The sequence below is a fragment of the Triticum dicoccoides genome, chromosome 7A (genome assembly GCF_002162155.2).
Source record: "Triticum dicoccoides isolate Atlit2015 ecotype Zavitan chromosome 7A, WEW_v2.0, whole genome shotgun sequence".
NCBI classification, from domain to species: domain Eukaryota; kingdom Viridiplantae; phylum Streptophyta; class Magnoliopsida; order Poales; family Poaceae; genus Triticum; species Triticum dicoccoides.
Genome location: NC_041392.1, coordinates 269,204,864 through 269,230,204, shown reverse-complemented (window position 1 = coordinate 269,230,204; position 25,341 = coordinate 269,204,864). Strand labels below are relative to the sequence as shown.

The 25,341-nt window shown below is 43.0% G+C and overlaps 2 protein-coding genes and 1 long non-coding RNA gene across 18 annotated transcripts; 2 read left to right on the top strand and 1 right to left on the bottom strand.

Moving 5' to 3' along the window:
* Nucleotides 1–535: 535 nt before the first annotated feature.
* LOC119331768 (mitochondrial import inner membrane translocase subunit TIM8-like) lies at nt 536–2,347 on the top strand. Its single transcript, XM_037604937.1, has 2 exons — nt 536–706; nt 1,873–2,347. Exons 1-2 carry the CDS (start codon nt 671–673, stop codon nt 2,056–2,058), a joined length of 222 nt encoding a protein of 73 aa, XP_037460834.1. The 5' UTR covers nt 536–670; the 3' UTR covers nt 2,059–2,347.
* Nucleotides 2,348–9,757: 7,410 nt separating this feature from the next.
* On the top strand, nt 9,758–15,487 carry LOC119328813. Of its 16 annotated transcripts, none has more exons than XR_005159160.1 (7): nt 9,758–9,881; nt 9,986–10,113; nt 10,473–10,616; nt 11,095–11,230; nt 11,329–11,407; nt 11,516–13,002; nt 13,658–15,487. It is a non-coding gene; the product is annotated as an uncharacterized LOC119328813 (long non-coding RNA). The 16 variants fall into 16 exon arrangements; XR_005159163.1 differs by having other exon boundaries at nt 9,879–10,113; nt 11,516–11,736; nt 12,049–13,002; XR_005159171.1 differs by having other exon boundaries at nt 9,879–10,113; nt 11,516–12,136; nt 12,711–13,002.
* A 1,404-nt stretch (nt 15,488–16,891) lies between these two features.
* LOC119333450 (NKAP-like protein) lies at nt 16,892–17,947 on the bottom strand. Its single transcript, XM_037606337.1, has 2 exons — nt 17,804–17,947; nt 16,892–17,461 (listed from the first exon to the last, which is right to left on the bottom strand). Exons 1-2 carry the CDS (start codon nt 17,945–17,947, stop codon nt 17,027–17,029), a joined length of 579 nt encoding a protein of 192 aa, XP_037462234.1. The 3' UTR covers nt 16,892–17,026.
* Between the last annotated feature and the right edge of the window lie 7,394 nt (nt 17,948–25,341).

The following is a 25,341-nucleotide window of genomic DNA, read 5'->3' as shown; positions in this document are numbered from 1 at the left end:
TTTTCGTTTTCGAGAGGCACGGCCGTGGCTCTCGCGAAAGCAAAACCGTGCTTCTCGCGGAAGCAAAACCGTGACTCTCATGAAAGGGAAAAAAAGAAAACATGTCTTTTTGCGCAAAATAGTTTTTTTCAATGTTTTTTGATTGAAAAGCTAAGGAAGACTGGTGAAAAACCAAAACGTCGAAAAAACAGAAAAAAAACCATTTAAAAACCGAAAACGCGTGTGGAAAAAAAATCCGGAGGGAACGCCCAGAGCGCGATACGTGGCGAATGACTGAGAGCGCGTCAAGTGGTGCTGATCATTGCGAGGCTCTCCCAAACCCCCCTCCCCCCTCCCCCCAAACCGGATTCGCACAAAGGTTTGAACGGGCCGGCCTATCCGCGTCGACTACTTGCGGTAACGAGCGGCAAATAGGAATTTCTGGATCCTTGCTCCCGATCCAGGGCAAGGTGGCCCAGTTTGATGGAAGTCCCGAGATGTAGTCCGATCCTTACTCCCGGTCCAAGTTTACCCAAAGTGCGACCCAACCAGGACAGCCTAACCTTACCCGCTCCATACATAACCCGGCGGCCGCATCTCCGGTCCCCCAATTCGGCAGTTCTCCTCCTTCTCCAAGCAAAAATCACAAGGGTTTTAGGGTTCTAGAACGAGCGGGTCGGCGAGAACAGCCATGGACGCCTCCCCCGAGCTGCAACAGTTCCTGGAGGTAAGATGGGAGCTCGTTTATGTTGATTGCAATCTGGTATTTGGGGTTTGTGTGTCGCTACTACTCGTGGTATATTTGGGCGTGCGCGTATGTAATGTAATTGTTGAACGCGGGCGCCGGTTGCTTAGGGTCTGCTGCATCTGTGTATTTTCTCTTGTATGTGTTGCGGATCCGTGGACAGCGGAGGAGGACGCGGGTTAGTTCGTACGGGTTCTGGTCTCTGTCAGTGGGATTGGTGGTGGAGTGGATCTGAAATTTCTCTTAGAGTAAGCATGCGGGCGGTGTGATGTGGGTGGAAGGCTGTGGTCAAATTTGGATTGAGGATGTGTTCATGATTCGATTGGTGATGCTTGTTAAGTTTTGGATCGTTCGGTTCGGCTATGTTGCAACTGCTTGTATTATGAAGCTAGATGCAGGTTTGCATTGTTAATCAGAGGTAAAATAGTTCAACGGTTAAGGTCCCGGTGCATTGGAACTATTTGCTAGTGAAGCTGTTAGTTTGCAAGGAACTGTTGCGTTATGTGCCAGACTATTTTCGGATTTGTTTGTCATCGTCTGATCTTTGGCCCTCTTATTGCTGCAGATACCACAACTGCTATGATTTATTGGCTTTTAGTGTATTATGGCTATAAAATAAATAGGCTAACATGTGTTCTGAGGAAGTCAGCCTTTACGGTTCATATATGTTCTGGGGCTCATTGAAGTAAGAACTTATATTTTCACTTAGCATGCTTAATTGTTTCTTGTTAGCTTTCACATGTTAATGGAAAATCCCATTGCACATATTGATCACATGTTTGCATCCAAATATGCAAGGCGATCATCCTTTGTGTCAAAGTAGCAATTGGTGCTGTAATCTACTTCCTAGTACTTTTGATTTTTATAAGAGTAACACAAATTCCTGAGCTTGTCCAGTAGATCATGCTTTATAACTACATACCCTCGTTCGAGATTTTCATCCGTGTCCATTTCATTTTCTTTTAGCATCCGTAAGTTTGCCCCATGCCACTATACAAGCCCACAACTATATGTTCATGCTTTTACAGCTGATGACTTATTCTACCTATGAAAACTATGTAGGATTTTGAGTTGTTCTAGTGTGCTGTGTTGGTTATCTTTTGTAACTGGGTAAAACAGGACTCATGTGAATTTCTTTAATTCTGCAGCAAGAGAAGCACAAGATGATGATGAGTGAGATGGTAACCAAGCTGACGAATGTGTGCTGGGACAAATGCATAACCAGCACTCCAGGAAGCAAGTTCAGCTCCGGTGAAAGTACCTGCCTGACCAATTGCGCTCAGAGGTACCTTGACATGAGCGTGATAATTGCGAAGAGGTTTGAGATGCAGTAGGGCGTCTCCAACTTCAGCCGGTTGTTGCGTCATCAAAAAGTTTCCAAACTCCAAGCTTCCTTTGAACATGCCAACAATGGCGAGTTTTAACAGTGAAAATATTGAATCTTCCGTCGTAAACGCTTGGTTAATAGTTGTATCTGTGGTGAACCTTGATGTGTTTAGCTTTCTTGTGAAGCTACTGTCATTTGATTCTCTGATCACTTAGTTGGTTTCGTTTCAAGTCAATCTATATGAAGTCTGGCAACAAGTCATGAAATTAAGGGGTTGTTTGGATTGTGACTATCTTTGCCATATATTGTCACATGATTTTTGTCACACTTGCCACACTTGCCTTAGTTGAGTTGCTTAAATTGTTAGTCACACTTTGGCTTGCCTAAGGGAACCTTGCCACACTTTTTGTGTTTATGACATGTGGGGTTCACTGCTTATAAAAAAATCCTTGCCTTAGATGTGGGTAGAACCAAACACCTATCTAACTTGATCAAACTTGTCTAAGGTTACGCGTGGCAAGGTGTGGCTGAAATCAAACAGCCCCTAATTCATCTTATTTTCAGTAGGTGTGGTACAGGACAATTAACATATGTCGAATATGATTATCATTGTTGGCTGGGAACTTCATAATTTCTGCACTAAGGACATGTACAGTGGTTGATAAGGTAGTCTCATCATAAGCCCGCCACATAATTAAGAGAAGACAGGAAAAAAAATGATTGGGTCTGTACAGGGTTAATAAAATTGGGAAGAACATTTGCTGCCGCACCAAACACAGACAGCCAGAGCACCACAAGGGACCTACCACTTTATACCATGAGAAGCTATAACATAAGGTTTTTTTTTTTTGAGAAAAAACATAAGTTGGTTGTAACATATCGAACTGGAAGAAAACCGAACAAAGCCCTGAAGATGACGGCTTCTCAGGAGAATGGGCACTCCATATCCTCGAGAGACTATGTTTATGATTATTGTGAATACCACCACTATCCAACATATGAATCCCTAATTGGTGCAACAGCCCCTGCACGGGAGGCACACAAACCCCACCAGTACCGCCGCTCCTCCCCTCTGATGCCGCCGGACTAAGAGCATTACTAGTAGAATCCTCAAACCCTCACTAGCGTTTTAAGGGTTCAAAAATAATTATTTTGTGCACTTTTACGGGTTGAAAAACAGGGGCAAAGATTAGAACCCTCAAACCCAACCCTTATAACGGAATATTTCCATAAACGACGTTGTCGTTGCGCGCGGGAGGTCGACGGGGCGGCCGCCGGCGACGGGGGCGACTAGCAGCGGCGGTCCCGGGCGTGGGCGCGGGAGTTGGGAGGATTTTTCCCTCCCGCGCGAGGATAACCGCTAAATGAGGGTTGGGGTAGATTTTGCTCCCCAACCCTTTTGAGGATTGGGAGAGCGTTTGAGGGTTGGACCTTTAAAAAAAATTGAGGGTTTGAGGGTTGAGAGGTTTTAGTCTACGGTTTTTTTTCGACGAAAATTGTAAAAAAAGACAGTTATTTTTAGGGGTTTAAGGGTTTGAGGGCTCTACTAGACTTGCTCTCATGGAGGTCAGGTAGCGCGGGGCAGGTGTGGAGCCGTGGAGGGCTGGGTGGTGGCATGGCAGCTACTCCCGGCGGAGGCACATGGCGGCTGCTTGGAGCTGATGGGTGGGTGTGGTGGCGTGTATGTGGAGCCATGGAGGGTTGGGTGGTGATGCGTGGCGACCTAAGTGGTCTTCTACAAATTCGATTGGACGTGGCACCAGGGGTCGGGCTCTCTGCTGGATGTGGACCACGTCGTCCAGGTGCTGGCCTGGCTCACCCTGTGCGTTTGGTTTATTCGGTTTACATGGTTCGATTTATACGGTTTTTCAGTTTGTACGGTATTAATACTTCGATAAATATGGTATGAAATTAAAATACAGTTTGGTTTCGGTATATACCATAAAAACCAAAGTTGACGCGAATTTGGAAATGACGTAATAATAATTAGCAAATTTATGACTCAAAACACATACTATTCTACACAAATAGTATATGACTATATATATATATAAGTATATATGCATGCATTGATTCATCTGTTGATGGTTATGGACGTGCTTAGCATTTTAAAAATAGAAAAATGACTATGTTACAAGAAAAAAATTACGTACTTAGTAGTGCATTTGACTCATGTACAAAAAAAATGATAACTTGTATGGTTGTTCATCTCAAGAAATATAAATTTATTTTTTACTTTGGTTTATTCGTTTAACCGTTCGGTTTTCTGGTATATACCATAAAAATCAAGTTCAAATCGGTATGAAAAGTTCATACCATACCGAAACCAAAAACCATAAAATTGGTTCGGTTCGGTTTATTTTCGGTTCGGTTTTTAAATGCACAGAGTGAGGCCTGGCCTTCCGCGCGTGCGGTGGCTGACCGGTGGTGCTTTAGTCCACGGCTTGGTGGTGATGATTCTGATCCGATCAGCTAGACGGTGGTGACTACAAATTGTACTGCAACGACACCTAAAAAAACAAATTGTACTGCAATGACTTTCTACGGTTCCACGACGGCCGTGGTCATCAAAAGGTATTCAGGAGGGTTCATCTCTTTTGACCCGATGGTTGACTACGAGGGTAAGATGCAAATTATGGATGACGGTTTGGCGCAGATGGATGGTTGTGTAATGGCAGTGATTGCATCACATGTAGTTGCTGGGATGACGGAAAAATGGTGGTGACAACACATGAACGACTTCGATTGTGTTGCTACTTGAGCACCCGGTCTCGAGCTCCAGGGCGAAAGCCTAGGTTAGACCCGAGTGGTTATATCTGGCGATGATGATGTTTTCCTCATGTTTACTTTGTTGAAGGTATTGTTTGGGTATGCTTGGATTGATTCCTCATGGTGAATACCTAGATTCTGGCCTTGTGGTTGGATCCCGTGATGGCGGCGCCCGAGTGTCGGTCTCTTTTCGAAGACATTAATGTTGAAGAACCTCGTCATTCATGTGGTGTCATGAGATGGTTGATACACATATGGTCATTGTTGTAATTTGCCGATCGTAGATCTGATCGCTTTGCGGGTTTTTCCTCGCCTACGCATAGCTTTGGTCTTATATGACTTTGCTAGTTGCTGGCGTGTTCTCACGTATGTGTGAGTTATGTTGGATGTGTGAATTCTAACTATGCAGAGACCGGGTCCGTGCTCACTGTGTTATATATCATCTTGATGCTGCTTTTTAAACCAATAAAAATTTTCCTTTATCAAAAAATTCCGAGGTATGAATATCAAAAGCATAATGCCAACATATCCAAGTTGTGGGAAAAGGCCCCCTATAGTGTTGCAGCAACGAAGAAGATGTTGGTGGCAAAGGCGTTCATATGGTCTGGACTCTAGAGATTTAGTGAGGGGAGAGGTCTAGCAAACATGACAAATATTACTTCTTCCAAAAGGGATAACAACGGGTCAAAATAGGAAAAGCTCTCATGATGACAACTGTAGTTGTTGGCGTCCCTAGTCTCACCGACAAGCCCTGGTGGTGGTGTTTAAAAGCATCTACGGCCGGCATCATCAAATCTTCCTCAAACACTTGTGGATGCGTCTGTTCGGTGACTGAACATGAGAGAGAAAGAAAAAGTGACCCAACCAGACCCCTTATATATTCTCTATACGTCTGGGCTGTCCGCAAACCTTTATATCTAACTTATAAAGGATGAAAGGGGTGGTAGTCACAACCATCGCTCGAGCGCACCGTAACACGCGAGGCGTAAAAACGCACCGCACCGCGAAAAAACCACCACACCGCGCCCGCGCGTGAGGGTGCAGCGCACCACGTGAAGGGAAAAACCACTGCGCCGTGGTGAGCCCCGCGCCCGTCCGCTTTCTCCTCCCGTTCCCTCAGTCTCCAACCCTAAATCTTTTCCCCCTACAGCCGCCTTCCCAATCTCCTCATCCCCTCCACTCCCTCGACAATGGTGGCGGCGGCGCCCTCTGGTGGCGGAGGAGGAGGGGGGAGATGGTGGCGGAGGAGGAGGGGGGAGATGGTGGCGCAGCGGCGACCTTCCCCTCACGCATCCCATCCCCCCTCGTCATCCCGGATCACACCGGACCCGAGGCGTGCGGGCGCGGCAGCGACCTGCAAGGGAAGGGCGACGCTCGAATCGATCCAGCCATGGATCGGTCCCTGCGGGAGAAAGAGAAAATGAGGACCTCCGTGCTCAACAGGAGGAGCCGGGGTTGCTGATCCGGCCGGCCCAGATCCACACGCCTCCTCCTTCGGCCACCTCGCCCCACCAGCTTCCAGCTCCGTGGATCCGCCGAGGATGGAGGGCAGCAAGTGAGAGGGAGCAGGGGAAGATGTGAATCGAGGGAGTGAAAGAAGGATCTCACAGGGGAAGAGGAAGAAGGAGTCTAGCGGTGTATCCTCGTCTCATCCCTGGCTGCACCTCTTCTGATGCCATGGCACCAGTGGTGGCTCGTCGATGGAGCACCTCCTTCCATGACGGCACCACCAGCGACTCTTGCTCGACGCCACGATACACAACATCGAGGTAAGCTCGACTCCCTTTCTCCCCTCTCTCAGTTGATAGTCAGTGATTTTATTCTCTCCTTTCCATCTCATGATGGATTCCTTCTTCCAAGACGAATTAGTAACTTTAGCACCAAATATGAAGTTATTTGGACAAAAAAAAGAGCATATGGGAAAATTCTAGGCAATCCCTTGCTAGCATTTGTCTCTCTGAACTGTTGTTGGTTGATAGACCAATAACCATGGCGATTTGCACTTACATATGCATTCTGCCTATGTTTATGGGGTGGAATTTTGCCTTCTCTTAGGTTGTGTTCTGCCAGGTATAAGTTTGCCTGCAAATTGTTTGTGCTAATGTCTGTAAGAGCTGTTGTACTACACCTATATTCAATTGATGGCTAGGCACTATACTGTGCATAAGTAAAATTTCCAGTTTTTCTTTTCGTAGTTGCAGCAGTTATTCTGTACCAACTGCTTCCTCTCTTATTGGCGACTTGAAGTTAGAAGAGAAGATTTGGTTTTTTTTTCTTAGGTTTTGACAAAGCAGGTGAGGCCAACAAAACTGCTGCACCAGAGTAAACCTGTGCTCCAGCAGCCTAGCTGTATATACACATCTTTGCATTCTGATCCGTTTTGTTTTGCGATTCAGGCCACCCCTGATGCTCAGGCTGATGCTTCTTCGCTTGATGCTGAAGAAAAGGATGATCAGATTCAGACGCCCAAGAACAACAGGTGCTGGTGCTGCATCTTCTCTTATATGTTTATCTATGTACTTCCAATTCATATAGTCATTCAAATTGTCTATATACACATCTTGAAATTAAGAAACTCCGGTGGTTCAAAGCGAGTTGGGCCAGGGAAGAAATCAAAGCAGTGACTGTCCTGCACTAACTGTGCAAGGATCAAAAGAATATAGGTGTAGCAATAAATTCCCCTCTTATGCTCAAGTTAAATTTCTTCACTGAAGATATGGTTGGAAGTTATGTTTTGAGTTTGATTCTTTAAACTATAGGCCAATTTGCATATTAATCTCTTTATTTATTTTCTTACTACAGTAGCACACTTGCATAAATCCCACATAAGACTGAATGGTACTCTGCCATGGTGTTTAATCTCAGTAATGTGTCTTGTTTTATTTTGTCCGTGGTGACTGGGGATGTGTTCTCGGCTTTGCCGACAGTAAAAAGAAGGCATACAAAACATTAATTTTTTGCCTTGGTTGAATGCCGCATTTAATTGTCGCTTATGTATTCCAAGTTATTCAATTCTCATGGAGCTTTCCTTTTCTAAAGAAATTTAATACGCAATATTTTTAATATGTGAGGAGGCGAGAGAAGAAAAGAGGGGTTGTTAGGTCAGACTTTGGTGCGTCTCTGGTCAGAAATGGCTGGATCCGTCCGACTCTCTTCCAAATAGTGTAGTGTAGATTCGCTGACCAGTACAACATCTAAACCTTCACTACTCTAGCTTCTTCTTACATTTCTTAGTATCAACAAATAAGGTGGTCGAGGAAGCCATGCGGTGTGAAAAGCATAGTAACAATATATCTGGGCTGCAACGTGTTATGAAACTTTACTGTAATTACGATTTCCTATTATAGCTCATATGAAGAATAATTTGCTGCTTTTACATTTGCTTATTTTATTAACTTTTACTAGGATATGAGTAGCATTACTCAAAATTTTGCTTTGAGAAGAATCTAATGATGTATCCAATTTCACATCCAAGCTACTATGAATATTATGATTGAGCGACTGCTTGGCGATGTCATCGTCAGAGGCTCAGGCCTCCTCCCTGGACAAGGCACTCGTGCTAGGCGGTGGCGATCTGTGCGCCGGTTCAAGGTGAGGCATCTCCTCAAGCCACATCCAGTTTTTCCCATGAGTTTGTGCTAAAAGGATGAGTGTTCTTCTATGACCCATGCATTCTGAATTTAGGAGGAATGACAACAAAGAGAAGAGATCTTTTTGAAATTCTTAGTAAAGTCTGAGCTTTACGTAAATCTCAGTTTCCTTAGCAAACATATGTCTGCAGTTTTTAGTTTGATATGTGGCGTGAGGTTGGGATTTGTGATCAAAATGGTTGGATGTTGATTCAAGAGTGTAGAAAGGTGAATGAGATTCAAGAACGATTCAGGCAGCTTATGAGTATGTTACATTCTGATATTGGCTTCAGATTACATAATTTTATTTCCTTTGGATCGTTGCTTTGGTTCCCTGTGGCCAAGTATCATGGTTTTAAAGATAACATGTGTTTCATGAAGATAACAGGTGTTTCATGAGACTAGGATTCATTTAGGAATCCTTGTAGCACCGATCTCCATTCCTAATTTGATTAGCTAGGATATGAGTAGCATTACTCAAAATTTTGCTTTGAGAAGAATCTAATGATGTATCCAATTTCACATCCAAGCTACTATGAATATTACGATTGAGCGACTGCTTGTTACACTACACCATGCCACCAAACCAGTGCATTTGAGTGCGAGTTCAGTTATGTGTGTAAATAGCTGTAACGGAAATAATATGGAGTTGGGCATGTGCAACTCTAATTTAGACAAGGGTAGTCATATGTCAACCTTAATCCTACAAATGTGACACAAATAAATAAGATTTGCTTTTGTGCCTTATCAATTTTCTTTCCTAATATTTCTTGGCTTGTAAACAGAGGCGGTAAGACGGTCGCAAGAATGCCAAGCTCTTCAGCTGTGGCATCATGCAATAATGGAATTGAGCATTCTGGGCAAAACATAAAGGACAACGAATATGCAAGGTTGGTGACACCAGTTGAACATGCAACAGCTGACAAGAAATTTTGCCTGAGCAACCAAAGTTAAGACACTTCATTTGGTGAATGAAAGTTTTGCTTGGATGCTTCCATCTTATATTAGCATCTTATATCTTCGGGAAATTTGGCGCACTGTGGGTCGAGCTCGCTGCTGGAGGCGGCGGCGGCGGCCGGCGCGCCGATGCAGACATGGCCGATGGTGTTCGACCAGTTCATCGAGGAGAGGCTGGTCACAGACGTTCTCAAGATCGGCGAGAAGGTGTGGGGCGGGGCGCGGAGCACGAAGGAGGAGAAGGAGATGGTGCCGGCCGAGGTGGTGGCGAGGTTCTTGGAACCAGGCGGAACGGGGGAGACGGCGAGGGACCGAGCGCAGGAGCTCCCAGTGAAGGCTCGTGCGGCCGTGTCGAAAGGCGGGTCGTCGTCCTGTGATCTGTGCAGGCTTATCGACGACCTGACGGAAACAAGGGAGGCCGTCGCCGGCGGCGACACTACTACGTCACGCGCTGCTGAGATATAGCGCCATTGTTGTATTTCCCTGTTCTTCAATCTGTTTGTAAACATGTAACACCGGCCGCTTAATCTGTTCTGTATTTCCCTTTGCCTACTATCCCTATGGTGTTCATCATCTCAGGGATTTGCTGGCACTGGATCCAGTAGGAGGAGATCCCTGTGGCATTTGATTCTTGTGGGATTCCCACACATCTTGCAGGATCAACAGGTTATCAACACCTTCTCAGTCCCTCTGCACCCATGACCCAGGTCAGCTCAATCCCCTTTCCTCATAGCTAATTACTCTTTTGGATGTGGAGGTCTTCCCATGTTCCATCAGATGGCTTGCCTGGATGATGCAACCATGTTTTAATGTGCTTTAGGCTGTGAGACAAAGTTTGAGGTTGATCTGATCTATAATTCAGTGTGACTTCATTCATAGATTTGGGCTTTCTGGATGTGGATGTTTTTTTCTGCTGTTTGGATGTGGAATTCTGTAGACGTGATCATGCCATGAGTGACCATTGGACGATGCCTCCATGTTTTATTGCGTTTTATGTCGTGTTTGCTTTGAGCTAAAGTTTGAGGTCAATCTGATGTGTACCTATTCTTTGTTAATACATTCATAGGTTTGGTTCCTCTGGTGGTGGAGGATTTTTTTTGTTCTATTCGGATGTGGGTTTCCGTACATGATCACATGATAATGCCATGAGTGACTATGGGCCACTACCAAGAAGAGGCTCTAATTAGCTTCATTGATATGTTGCTTTGCTGTAAGTTTATTCTACTTAATTATAAATCTTAAGCAAAGTGAAATATGGTGGTTAAGGAGTAGTGTTTGACTGTATCTACTTATTTCCCTTATTGTATGACCTGTGAGTGAGGTCAAGCAGCAAGAACTGGGCAGTTACTTGGTGTACCATGTCCCAATTTCCCTAATTTATATGGGCCTTTTTAACATATTCTCTGAGTGGTGATTAGTGTGCACAAAAAATATACATTCAAATACTTTTTTTCAGCATACGCCTGCCAAAAGGAAATGGTTCAACAACATTTTAAATGTACCATTTGAATTTGTAGTCAATTAAGAAAGTAAAAAGAGGATTTGGTTAGTTTTGCTTTACACAAGGAAATGTTGAGAAGCATACTGTCCTATTTTTTGAGTCAGTGAATAAGTAGAGTACTTGTCCACAAAAAAAATAAATACATAGGACTTTGTTATATGCTTAATCATATTCTGTCTTTTCTTAGGAGCACGACACAAATCGAAAGACTTTTCTGTACCAGGCCAAACCAACTACTTGCATATTGAAGAAACTTCCATGATGTTTTACGTGTGGATTCTAACAACTGATCTAGCGTATATGTTATCATAGCAGAATAAGAGGTATGATTCCATCACCGTTATCTTAGTTTGATCAAGAAACTAGAACTAGCCCACACCATCCACTCATGGTTATTTTATTATTGTGTTTCTCTTTGTAGATGCGCTCAAACCAGTGGATTTTTCATCCAAGATGCTTTTATAAGAAATGCGGCAAACATCAGTAATGGACTGCACCAGGTAGTGAAGCTGCACATCAGGGGAGCCCAATGTGGGTTCCTTTAGCAATTGGCTTTTGCAGCTACTAGCCTATGCCATGTGCTGATTCGTTCGCTTTGCCATATGCAGGTATCATCTCTGTGCCATGGGGTGTGTCGTGGGGACTGATCCGTGGCTGAGGTCGACAAAAAAAACAGGGGAGCCCACGAACAACCAAATTCCAGACTGGTTTTTGTCATATCGGACATTAGTCATGAAAGTTGCAGTCTTTCATTTTTATCATACAAAGCACACTGATTGGTTCTCATGGGATAGCGATGCCTTTCAGTTGTTCTTGTCTGTACATCCGAGTAAGGATAACTACACACTTCTAAAATTGTCAGTACATACAAATTGATCTTTCTGGTGATTGCTTTGGTAATAACTACAAACTTCTAAATTTGTCATCTTTTTGGTTTGCATAGCTAATTTCCCCTGAGGATTGTAGTAACGTTTAAACAAGTATTTACACTTCTAAACAAGTATGGAAAAAGGCGACTTGCTTGAACTGAATCAGCCATAAACCTCCCTTAATTATGTGCATGTCTACAAAAACTTTAGGTCTGCCTCCCTGTAGAAATACACAAGTATATTTGTAACACTTAGATGCTTGCCTATGTAAGCTTGCATCACAGACCAGCAAGGAGGAAGACGAAGCCCGGGTTCAGCCCCGTTGGAGTTGGCATCTGCTCACAGCAAGCTGCAGATGATGTCCGTATTTTGTTTCTTTTCTCCTGTGGCAAACACAAGCAGGTGCTGAGATAAGGCAGAATTATATTCAGATTCGTAGCTGCTAGGTAGTATATTTTAGCACTAAGTTTCTTTTAAATTATGGGCATAATCTGTGCGGAATTTCAATTTACTCCTAAAACAACAGTTGTAGCTCTTGTTTTTATGTTTCCAATGGTGCTGGTTTCACTGAAATTTGATTGGTAGTTTAGGAGTTAGGCCAGAAAAGGTGCTACTGTTTAGTAATAGCGAGGCTGTGAGAAGATCTATTTACCTATGTTCAACCAAGTTAGAGACAGTTTCAGTCCCAATCACCTTAAATAAAGTTGTAGGAAATTCTCTATGGGTATCTTAAAATAGTTTATTTACTGAGATCGGTTAAGTGGTTTAAAAGCTATGAACAGAACAATGAGTGACTCAGTAACTCAGTTTAAGTTTCAGCTAAATTTAGAACTGGTTATTTAGGTTTTTTACTCCAGGGAAATATTAATGTATTCATGAAATAGATATTTAAGTTTTTTTGTATGTGAGTTGATATAACTTTTATGTACTGCAGGCAGTTCGTTTAAATCCACATAACAGTGCCTTTAGTAGGCGATAGCAAGGTAGTCAGACAATCTTAGTTTGGGGAAATAAGATAGGTTACCTGACGATACATTGAAAGAGAAAGGAATATTGATATTTTGTCGATGACGTGAACTGCAAAAGGATGCTCTTGGTGACAGCATCCTGGGCTTCTGAAACATGCTCAGTTTAGCTGAAATGATGTATTCAATTATGCAGAGAGATGGAATTGTTCGAACTCGAGTGCCACCAATCGACGGCATACCAAGACATTACCACGAGAGGTACCTTCTGTTTGTTCTTTTGTACTGCTTTGTTGGTCTCAAACTGTATGGTCTTGGTTCTTTAGGAATCTCTTGAATCACCTGATAATGGATCAAAATCAGCACTCCCCATTAGAATGCTGCTAGGTACCTAACCTTTAAAATGTATGATACAGCCAAGATATTATATTTGTTTGTCAATCTTATGTGGTTATTAATACCTGTCTATCGCAAATGCAATACCTAAAGTTCCTAGATAAACAGAAACAACTAAAGTATAGTTTGGTCTGTCATAGGTCGATAGTCACACTAGCAAGGTAGTAATTGTTCTTGGCAATCATGAGCCTAACCACATAGTTCATTTTTAATATAGCTGATAAAAAATGGTACCACACTAGGGGTGAAAATGCAGGTCACTTGCTTGTCATGAATACCAGAACATAAGCAGGCTGAAGGAAAAAAGTATACATTTGTGGCAATCTGATGTTCCCAGAGAAAGAATCTTTTGTAGCATTTAGACTCCTATGTACTATAGCTTTCCATTCATTAGCAGGCCCCAAGAAGCATTCCTAATAATGACCATCCATTTAATTATTTTGCCGGATCAACATATCTAAACAGTCTTATTTATAAATATGTATTTGATTTATCATTGACGTTTGACAACTTGGTGCAGCAGCGGTGCTTCCAGGATGAAGAATGAATGCATGTCATTCAGGGATAACTGTGGGCAATGAAATGTTGAAGGGTCCATCTCTCACCCCACTCCATATAGATGCTTAGTTCTTCATGGCGATTGTCTCTAATGTTTTTGTTTGTAATATATTTTGGCTTGGAAATATAAAAACTCAATGCCGCCTGTCACACAATTTTTTGTCGTCCGGGCAAACCCCCCTTTCCATTAATTTCTTGATGTATGGTTATTGATGCAGTCTTCTAGACGAAGATGGATTTAGGCTGTGTGATTCCATAGTATACCTTGCACTTCCTTTAAGCATGAATATCTGAACGTGCACGGTGTATATTTCTCAGCCATGTTGTTTTTCTATTTATATTTTCAGGACACATAAAGTACATGTATTGCATTAGAATATAACTTCTACTTCTGTGCTATTATTTTCCTTCATGGTATATGTGGCAGAACACCATGTATATCTAACATCTTCAGGTTTCAGGATTTAAATGCCCTTTGTTTTCTGTAGGTGGTTACCTGAGATTTTATTTGATTACTCTATTAGATCGTAAGCAAATTAAGACATATGTTGATCTTGCAATTGATAGCATTTCCTGTCATATTGTTGATTCTCTTACAGATCCACCACCTCAGATGGTGCTGACAGGGTGCAAAGCAGTCTTCCTTAGAGCTTTGGTACCGGGTTTTAAGGAGAACATTTGCCCTCATGAAGCCCCACTTTGTGGTGATTGCAGCTGTAGCTAAGGAGGGTACCCGTCAGCGCCAGCTCACTGCTTGCCTATGTAATCAATCTATATTTCCAACCTTTTTGTTTATGGTAAGTAGAACAACGCCTAGAAAGAATGAAAGACTGTTTCTAAATTCTAATTACCTTTGCTGCATCTAACCTAACTGCCATGCCTATGTGACCACTAAAGCAAATACCATTGTTTCATCTGCAGCGTAGTCCAGATTTAGTTTTAGTGATTTCTTAACCCTTTTGTTCTTGCTCTGAAGATTAAGACATGCACGGGCCTTAGACTATAGTAAGCATCTATGTTATACGCATCTTTTCATTGCCGCGTATACTAAATGTAATCAGGGACTTACTAATATTGATGTATCCCCTCAGTTGTATTGGTACTACTACATATTCGTCATGACACTACCAATTATATATAGCAAATTCAAAGGTGTCTATATGATGCATCTCTACCTATGTGTCTTGCTTGTTAAAAACAATGTAAATAAGCTACAAGATAACTAAAGAAGCATACAACTATGTGGAGGAAGTGTGTGCTACATCAAACAAAATTCATGGCCTTGCTGGCATTAGCCTTGGACCCTGCTGCCTCAATGTCTGTTTCTAATCTGAAGCAGGCTCTCATGGAGATTCACGATGTAGTGGTCGCACTTCAAAACACTGCAACCACAACATCTCAGTTCCTAGAGGAAAAAGGCATGTACTCAGATGATGAAGTGCCTGATCCATTCTATAGGGGCATTCTGATGAAGATTCAGCTGATGATTGTCATCAAGACATGGACGACGACTACGGTCACTATGTCCGATCCCCATGAGCATCATATTCAGCCTGCTAAGCTGTCTGATGCCATGTGAAGCTGTATATGTATAGCTTCACCATTACGACTTGGTTCTGTGGCTGTTGTGTTTATTCTCCTATGCTGGCTGAATAAGATGCGAAGCTCTTTGTTTATAGCTTTGCCTTAGATTTTTTTTCCTTTTTGAACTGCACTATGGTCATGTATAAGTATGAAATCCATGTTGATGCGTTGAGCTTATTTATCTATGTTGCATCTTTGCTTTTGCCCACTGTGGTTCTTCTTTTCAGTACCTTCTCTATGAACATACATTCATTTACTTTACTCTTCTGAGACTAAATTAGTGAGCACAAGATGTATCTCTGCCTATCAACCTTCCTTCCTAATAGCATTGTAAATAATCTATCGTAAGCTTCTTACAACACTATGTATCATGAATAATCCATGTGTTCCAATCAGTCCTTAAATATATTTATGTACACTCTTTCAATACTTGCATTGCTCTCGGCCTTTGCGCCATTGGCGCAACGGGTCATCTAGTTGAGGATAAATGTAGAGAGAATATAAGGGCTCGCGAACGCGCCCGGCCTGTCCGCTATGTAGGACGCGGCCCATCCTTGACCATCCTTTTCTTTTTCTTTATTCATTCTTTTCTTTCTTTCTTCATCTTCATCAATCACCTGCAAATAACCGGATATATGATGAAGAATATGAGGACCGTGGTTGCATGTACGGATTAGTAGGGGCTTAAAATGAACATTCCAGTCACTAACCGGGCAGGCCCGCGAGCGTTTAGGGGGTTAGATTCGTTTAAGTCCGGCTGTAGATGCTCTGAGTGCTAGCCCATTGATAAGTGTGTGTGCCTCCGCAGGTGCAATGTCTGTCATCACCAACACCTTCCCCAAATCTGACAGAGCCCCGTCGTTCACTGGCTGGGGAGGGTAATAGGGACTGCCTCGGAGTCATGGTTTGTGCTACTGAGGTGTCCAACATCGGTCGTGACTCACTGAGATGGACGACTGTGATGTATACATGCAGTTGGCGGGGTTGAACAGACTTGTCGTCCATCGATTGAGCGATATCACCGTTAGTTAACCTTTGAAGGATATGATAGCAACCGTCCTCTTCTAAGATGAAGAAGCGATCGTTTGAAATTTACGATTTCAGGCATGCATTTGACACGAATTTTGTACACCGTGTAGCCCAGCTAGAACTAGAAGACATGCAGCTAGATGCGGCATAAAGTTCATGTACGCTGGGCCATCCAGCTGGAAGCTAATAGAAGCCCAAATACAGACATCTGTCAGAAACAAAAGACTCACAGAGAACTTGTCATAATAAAGCAAGAGCCAACATATTTCCGATCCTTTCGTAGCTTTCTTCAGTGCAACCATGGGTAACTTTTGACAAATCTCATATCTCCTGGACGGCTGGACTGATAACTTTTGACAGGAATCGAGTGATGAATGTAAAGAAGCATTTGTGCAGTAATGCTTCAATACGTAGGTCTAGAAACATCACGTGCTGATTCTGACCTGAATGTTGCATGTACTGAAGGCCAAGCACAAAATGCTACTAATTCACCAACCAACGAACGTGAGGCTATATGTACCAAACAATGAAACAGGGACAGTTAAGATGCTCAATACCTGACGATGATTTATGCAGACACTGAAAGTATGGATGACATAATGCAGACTTTACAGATACTACGTTTGAGGGCAAGATGTGCAGCGAAGCCAATCAAACTGTCATTATTTTTGAATTTGATTGATTGAAGTCAATCAAATTGTTGCTACTCGATCGCTACCTAACGTGAAGGAGGCATGGCGAACGGGTCATGCTCTGTCTCGGCGAGTTTGCCGAGCGTCCTGTCCACGAGGCGCCTGAGATCGTCCCTGACCTTGCTCTCCCGCATCGCCCTCTGCTCGTAGTTGAAGGTCGCGAGCGCGCGCTTCTCCTCGGCGCTGTACACCTGGTTCTCCTTCCGGAGGCGCACGGCGGTGATCCTCGAGTGCCTGCTCCCGCTCATCACGTACCCGGCCTCCTCGAACCTCTGGATCTCCTCGGCGGACAGGCCCACCTCGCCGCGCCGCGGGATCCGCTTCCCCTGCTGCACGAACTGCGCCATGGCGTCGCCCTCCCCCGGCCGGAGCGCGCCGCCGTACTTGACCTGGACATCGACGTGGGGCAGCGGCAGCGGCAGTGGCCCGACCAGCGGCCCCGGGCCGTCGTCCGGAGCCGGCTACTGCTTCGTCGACGCGGACATATTCTTAAACTCGATCGCGTCCTTCTTCTCATCGCCGGCCTTGACATTGCCCTTGGCGGCGCGATCGTGTTTACCGGAGCCGCAGAAATCGGATCCCTTGCTTTTCTTCCCACTCGAGCGATTGTGACTGCTTCTCCTTGATCTCTTCCTGCTCTCGCAGGAGGTCTCCGAGTCAACATCGCTATCGCTACTGCTGCCACGCGATCGACCGCGACGGCAGCGGCTTCTCTTGCCACTTCTGCTGCGTCCACGACCCTTACGGCGGCGTCGGTGCCTGCTGTCGGTCATGGAACCCTCCGATTCGCTTAAATTTGATACCCCATGGTCTGCGCCATCAGCTTCGTTGTGGCGATGGAGAGGGGGACTAGGAGATCGGTGGCGACGTCGGCCGCGGGAGGCGGCCGCGCCGCAGCCAGCTACCGAAGGGACGCCGGGCTTCGTCTGCGTCTCCAGGCGCGGCATGGCGGACATTGTTTTTCTTTCGGTTTAGGGGGAGGCGGAGATCGGCCTCTCGGGTCGGCGGTTGGCGTTGCGATCTGTACAGGCTATGGTTAAGGCAGGGTCGAGTTTCTCGGAGTTATTTGTTTCTCTGAGCGAACAAAAGTATTTTTTTCCTTTCCAAAATGCTAATTAGTGCAGGTGCACTAATTGGCACTTCCCGGCGTACACCAATAATTACAACCGTTTGATATGAAATCATGTCAGAGCAGCGTCTCACTCCACCCCGTCCACGCACACAGGGGTGGGGGGTGATGATTTTCAGGAGGCGTGACGGTTAACCGTGCCGCGCGCTCTAAGCTGAGGAGTAAGGCTGAAGACGGGGCTAGTGAGCCATCCTCCCATGGGCTAGAGCGACGGAGGAGCGGAGGGAGAAGTTGGGTATGTGCGCCATCCGCAGGAGGCCAGAGCGGAGGAGAAGCATGGGGCTAAGCATATTTGGCGCACGCGATCACAAGTCGGTACTCGGCATGCAAAACCATGGAATCGAGGTTGCAAAACAACACGTAAGCTTCTCAAAATCCACAGCTACATCCCCGCGGTGTGTTGGATCTGCTATTTTCCATTTGCATGCGAGAGAGGTAGACATGACAGTATATTTTGGAGATGTTGACGAGGGCTGGGGCAGGATTTGGGGTGTTGGGTGGTATCCACGAGTTCATGTTCGAGGGTGGGGGTAACAACCCAAGAATAAAACACTAGATATATTTGCACATTATATTATTTGTGCGTCATATGCATCACATAATCATAGCATCAACATCATATTGCATTAATTAAATAATTAATTTAGATATACTATTTTGTGATTTTGTTAACTCTGAATAAGTAAACCACTTCTCTTATTTAATGTTCTAAATCCAAGGCTCACCCCCAAAGGATGGACACACTCTTTTTTTTGTATTTAGGAGCTACTGAACTTATGTCGTAATTTTAGCACAAGCATAGATATCAGTCGTAGTGATTTTCGAGAGGCGTGACGGTTGTCTTTTGCTCTTGCCCTTTGATGTCTACTACACAATTATTCTTGTAGACTCGTGTTAGGCCTCCAAGCGCAAAGTTTTGTAGGACAATAGCAATTTTTCCATAAGTGGATGGCCTAAAATTTATCAATCCTCTTGCTCTTGCCCTCTGATGTCTACTACACAATTATTCTTGTAGACTCGTGTTAGGCCTCCAAGCGCAGAGTTTTGTAGGACAGTAGCAATTTTCTCACAAGTGGATGGCCTAAGATTTATCAATCCGTGGGAGGCATAGGATGAAGATGGTCTCTCTCAAATAACCTTGCAATCAAATACAAAAATCTCTTGTGTCCCCAATACACCAAATACAATGTGAAATTGTATAGGTGCACTAGTTCGGCGACGAGATGGTGATACAAGTGTAGTATGTATAGTAGATATAGGTATTTGTAATATGAAAAATATAAAAACAGTAAGATAGCAAGTGATAAAACGGAGCACAAACGGTATTGCAATGCTTGATAACAAGGCCTAGGGTTCATACTTTCACTGGTGCAATCTCTCAACAGTGCTAACATAATTGAATCATATAACAATCCCTTAATGTGCGACAAAGAATCACATCAAAGTTCTTATCAAACGAAGAAAGTATGATGAAAGCGTGCATCAACCCCCTATGCATAAATTACCCAATGTCACCTTGGAAATCTACGAGTTGAGTGCCAAAACATACATCGAGTGAATCAATAGAACACCCCATTGTCACCACGGGTATCCACGTGCAAGACATACATCAAGTGTTCTCCAATCCATAAAAGTATTCAATCTGATTATAGTGAAACCTCAATGGTAAAAAATCAATTCATCACAACAAGATAGAGAGGGAGAAACACCATATGATCCAACTATATTAACAAAGCTCGTGGTACATCAAAGATCGTGCCAAATCAAGAACACGAGAGAGAGAGGAAAAGAGAGAGATCAAACACATAGCTACTAGTACATACCCTCAACCTTGAGGGTGAACTACTCCCTCCTCGTCATGGAGTCCGCCGGGATGATGAAGATGGCCTCCAGTGATAATTTCCCCATCCGGCAGGGTGCCAAAAGAGAGCTCCAGATGGATCTCCTTGATACAGAGGCTTGCGGAGGAGAGGTCGAAGTTCTGGGGTTTTCTGTATTTATATGAATTTTTGCGCTGGAATCACATGTAGAGGTGCCACTGGGGCCCACAAGGCACCAGGGCGTGCCCTGGTGGCTTATGGTGCCCCTGCGGGTCTTCTGATACTCTCCCGAATTTCCTGGGTCCCTTTCCTTTTAGAAAAAATATTCAAAAAGTTCCGCTGCATTTGGACTTCGTTTGATATGGATTTTCTGGAAACAAAAAACAAGTAGAAAACAACAACTGGCACTGGGCACTAGGTCAATAGGTTAGTCCATGAAAGTCATATAAAAGCCATATAAAAGTGCACCAAAATCGTACAAAACTTATAATAAACATGCATGAATACTTCATAAATTATAGATACGTTGGAGACGTATCAACATCCCCAAGCTTAATTCCTGCTCGTTCTCGAGTAGGTAAATGATAAAAGAAATAATTTATGAAGTGTGAATGCTAGCATAGTGCATAAGTTTGATCAATGATAATTTCAATCACTTTTCCTAGCATCATAACAACTCTTTCTTATAAAAATTATCAAGGTAAAGTAGCAATCAATTCACATGTTATGGTTCAAACAATGCATTCTCTTGAAACTTAACAACCTATGTCCTTAGTCACCAAACAATTGCAATTCAACTTATCTTCAACAAAGTCTAAGTAAGAGCTCCACATACTCAATTATCATTCATTCTTCTATGATTGCTAGTACTCAAAGCATATTTTTAGAACAAATATCATCCATAAAACATAGAGAAAGGGCTTAATGTAGCTCCAAGTGAGGTTACCGATAGTATTGAGGACGAAAGAGGGGATGCCTTTCGGGACATCCCCAAGCTTATACGCTTGGGTCTTCCTTGAATATTGCCCTTGGGTGCCTTGGGAATCCAGATAACCCACGAGTATAGGGGATCGCAACAGTTTCCGAGGGTAGTGTATTCAACCCAAATTTATTGATTCGACACAAGGGGAGCTACTGAGTTGTCAATTCAACCACACCTGGAGATTAATTATCTGCAACAAAGTGATATGTAGCGAAGTAGTATGATAGTTTTGATAATAGTAGCAATAGCAATAGTAACAGTAACAGTGATAGCAATGATTTTGTAGCAAGTATAACAACAACAGTAGTAGTAGTAACTTAGCAAGAACGATATGAGAGAAATTCGTAGGCATTGGATTGGTGATTTTCGTTGGACGATATTCATCATATAATAGTCATAACCTAGGGCGATACGGCACTAGCTCCAATTCATAAATATAATGTAGGCATGTACTCCTTAAATAGTCATACGTGCTTATGGAAAGAACTTGCATGCCATCTTTTGTCCTACCCTCCCGTGGCAGCGGGGTCCTATTGGAAACTAAGGGATATTAAGGCCTCCTTTTAATAGAGAACCGGAACAAATCATTAACATATAGTGAATACATTAACTCCTCAAACTACGATCATCACTCAGAAGTGTCTCGACTATTTTCACTCCGAGGTTGCCGGATCATAACATGTAGTAAGTGACTATAACTAGCAAGATCAGATCTAGAACATAGATATAATGGTGATAACATAAACGGTTCAGATCTGAAATCATGGCACCCGGGCCCAACGTGACAAGCATTAAGCATGGCAAAGTCATAGAAACATCAATCTCAGAACAGAATGGATACTAGGGATCAAGCTCTAACAAAACTAACTCGATTACATGATAGATCTCATCCAACTCCTCACCGACCAGCGAGCCTACGAAGGAATTACTCACTCCCGGTGGGGAGCATCATGGAATTGGCGATGGAGAAGGGTTGGTGATGACGAAGATCGAAGATCGCCCTCTCCGAAGCCCCAAACGGACTCCAGATCTGGCCTCGTGATGAAGAAAAGGAGGTGGCGGCGGCTCCGTCTCGTGAAACATGATAATTCTTTCTCCCTGATTTTTTTCTCCAAAGATGTGATTTTATCGTATCAGGGTTAAGGTCTGCGGGGCCACTAGGTGGGGACAACCCACTTGGGCGCCCTGGTGGGTTGTGCCCACACAGGTGCCCCCCTCCGGTGGTTCTTGGCTCCAGAAATTCTTATTTATTGTATAAAAAATCCTCGCAAAGTTTTGTTCCAACCCGAGAACTTTTATTTCTGCACAAAAACAACACCATGGTAGTTCTGCTGAAAACATCGTCAGTCCAGGTTAGTTTCATTCAAATCATGCAAATTAGAGTCAAAAACAAGAGGAAGAGCGTTCGGAGAAGTAGATACGACGGAGACGTATCAACTCCCCCAAGCTTAAACCTTTGCTTGTCCTCAAGCAATTTAGTTGATAAACTGAAAGTGAAAAAAGAAAACTTTTAAGAACTCTTTTGCTCTTGTTTACATAAATAAGCTTAAACAACACCCAGGTTTTCAGTCAAGATTATAACTAACCATGTCAACAATAAATCTTAAAAACTATATTAGCTCATATCAATGACATAATCAACTAGCGAGCAATAATAAGATATCACAAACAACAACACTTTGTCAAAACAACCATGATATAATATGACAATAGTGGTATCTCGCTAGCCCTTTCTGAGATCGCAAAACATAAATGCAGAGCACCTCCAAAGTTCAAGCAGCGACTAAACATTGTAATTCATGGTAGAAAAGATCCAGTCATGATGCACTCAACATTAGCTACACACAATGCTTGAGGATGACAATAGTGCTCTCAGGTTCTGGCGTGATACGTCTCCAACATATCTATAATTTATGAAGTATTCATGCCATGTTTAAAATAATTTTATATGATTTTGGAATGATTTGATTAGAACTAACCCGTACCGATGCCATTTTCAGCAGAACTACCGGGGTGATGTTTTTTTGTGTGCAGAACTAAAAGTTCTCGGAACGAGCTGAAAATTTACGGAGAATATTTTTGGAAAATATAAAAAATACTGGAATGAAAAGATATCGGAGAGGAGTCCCTAGGCAACCACAAGGGTGGGGGGCACGCCCCCTGCCCTGTCGTCGCCTCGTGGGCCCCCTTGACTTGTCCCCGATGCCAACACCTTCTATAAATCCCAAAAACCTCAGAAATAAACCTATATCGGGAGTTCCGCCGCTGCAAGCCTCTGTAGCTACCAAAAACCAATTGGGAGCCTGTTCTGGCACCCTGCCGGAGGGGAAAACCATCACCGGTGGCCATCTTCATCATCCCGGCGCTCTCCATGACAAGGAGGGAGTATTTCACCCTCGAGGCTAAGGGTATGTACTAGTAGCTATGTGTTTGATCTCTCTCTCTCTCATGTTCTTGATTTGGAACGATCTTGATGTACCGTGAGCTTTGCTACTATAGTTGGATCATATGGTGTTTCTCCCTCTCTATCTTCTTGTGATGAATTGAGTTTTACCTTTGAGGTTTCACTATTATTGGATTGAATACTTGTATTAGATTTGAGAACACTTGATGTATGTCTTGCGTGGGATACCCGTGGTGAAAATGGGGTGTTCTATTGATTCACTTGATGTATGTTTTGGCACTCAACTTGCGAATTCCTGAGGTGACATTGGGGTAATCTATGCATAGGGGTTGATGCACGTTTTCGTCCTTGTTTCTCCGACAGGAATCTTGGGGCACTCTTTGAGATTTTTTGTGTTGGATTGAATATTATGAATCTAAAGTTGTTTGATGCATATCGAATAATTGACCCACAGATACTTGTGGTGACATTGGAGTATCTAGGTGACATTAGGGTTGATTGATGTGTGTCATATGGTGTTATTTTACTATGAACTCTAGGGCTGTTTGTGACACTTATAGGAATAGCTCAATGGATTGATCGGAAAGAATAACTTTGAGGTGGCTTCATACCCTACAAGCAATTTCATCTTATGTTCTCCACGATAGGAACTTTGGAGTGACTTTTATCGCACGTTGAGGGATTGCCATATGATTTAATTATGTTATCATTGTTGAGAGAACTTGCACTAGTGAAAGTATGAACCCTAGGCCTTGTTTCCTAGCATTGCAATACCATTTTCGCTCACTTTTAGCACTTGCTACCTTGCTGTTTTTTATATTTTCAGATTACAAAAACCTATATCTACCATCCATATTGCACCTGTATCACCATCTCTTCGCCGAACTAGTGCACCTATACAATTTACCATTGTATTTGGTGTGTTAGGGACACAAGAGACTCTTTGTTATTTGGTTGCAGGGTTGTTTGAGAGATACCATCTTCGTCCTATGCCTCCCACGGATTGATAAACCTTAGGTCATCCACTTGAGGGAAAATTGCTACTGTCCTACAAAAATCTACACTTGGAGGCCCAACACGAGTCTACAAGAAGAAGGTTGCGTAGTAGACATCAAGCACTTTTTTGGCGCCGTTGCCGGGGAGGTTAGTGCTTGAAGGTATATCTTTAGATCTTGCAATTGAATCTTTTTAGTTTCTTATTTTATCACTAGTTTAGTCTATAAAAGAAAACTACAAAAAATGGAATTGAGGTTGCCTCATATGCTTGGCACTAAATATTTGAATGATGAGCATGATTGCAATGTTGTTAGTATGAATTCTTTGAATATCCATGATGCTAATGATATGCAAAGCCATAAGCTTGGGGATGCTATGTTTGATGAATATGATATTTTTAGTCCCCCTAGTTTTGATGAGAATATTTATTATGATAATAGCATGCCTCCTATTTATGATGATTATATTGATGAAAGTGGGTTTTGAAGAGTGTCAACTTTAGGAAGTAATGATCCCACTATTTTGGAGGGTGTTGAATCTTATAATATTTATGAAAGTGGATTTGGAGAGATCATGACTTTATTTAGTGATGAATCCACTATTCCGGAAGAGGTTCCAATTGATTATGAGAACAAAGCTATCTATGATGATTATTGTGATGACATGTATGCTATAAAGAATAATGATAACCATGAAACTTGTTATCATGATTTTAATTTTCAATTTGTTATGCCTCGCATGATAGTTATTTTGTTGAATTTGCTTCCACTATTATGAATAAGAAGAATTTTGCTTATGTGGAGAGTAGTAAATTTTCTATGCTTGTGGATCATGAAAATAATGCTTTGTGTGATGGTTATATTGTTTAATTCATTCATGATGCTACTGAAATTTTTTATGAGAGAGGAACATATGCTTCTACGTATCTCAATAATATCAAGTTTCCTCTGTACATGTTGAAAATCTTGAAGTTTTGCTTGCTTTACCTTCCTATGCAAGTCGATTCTTGT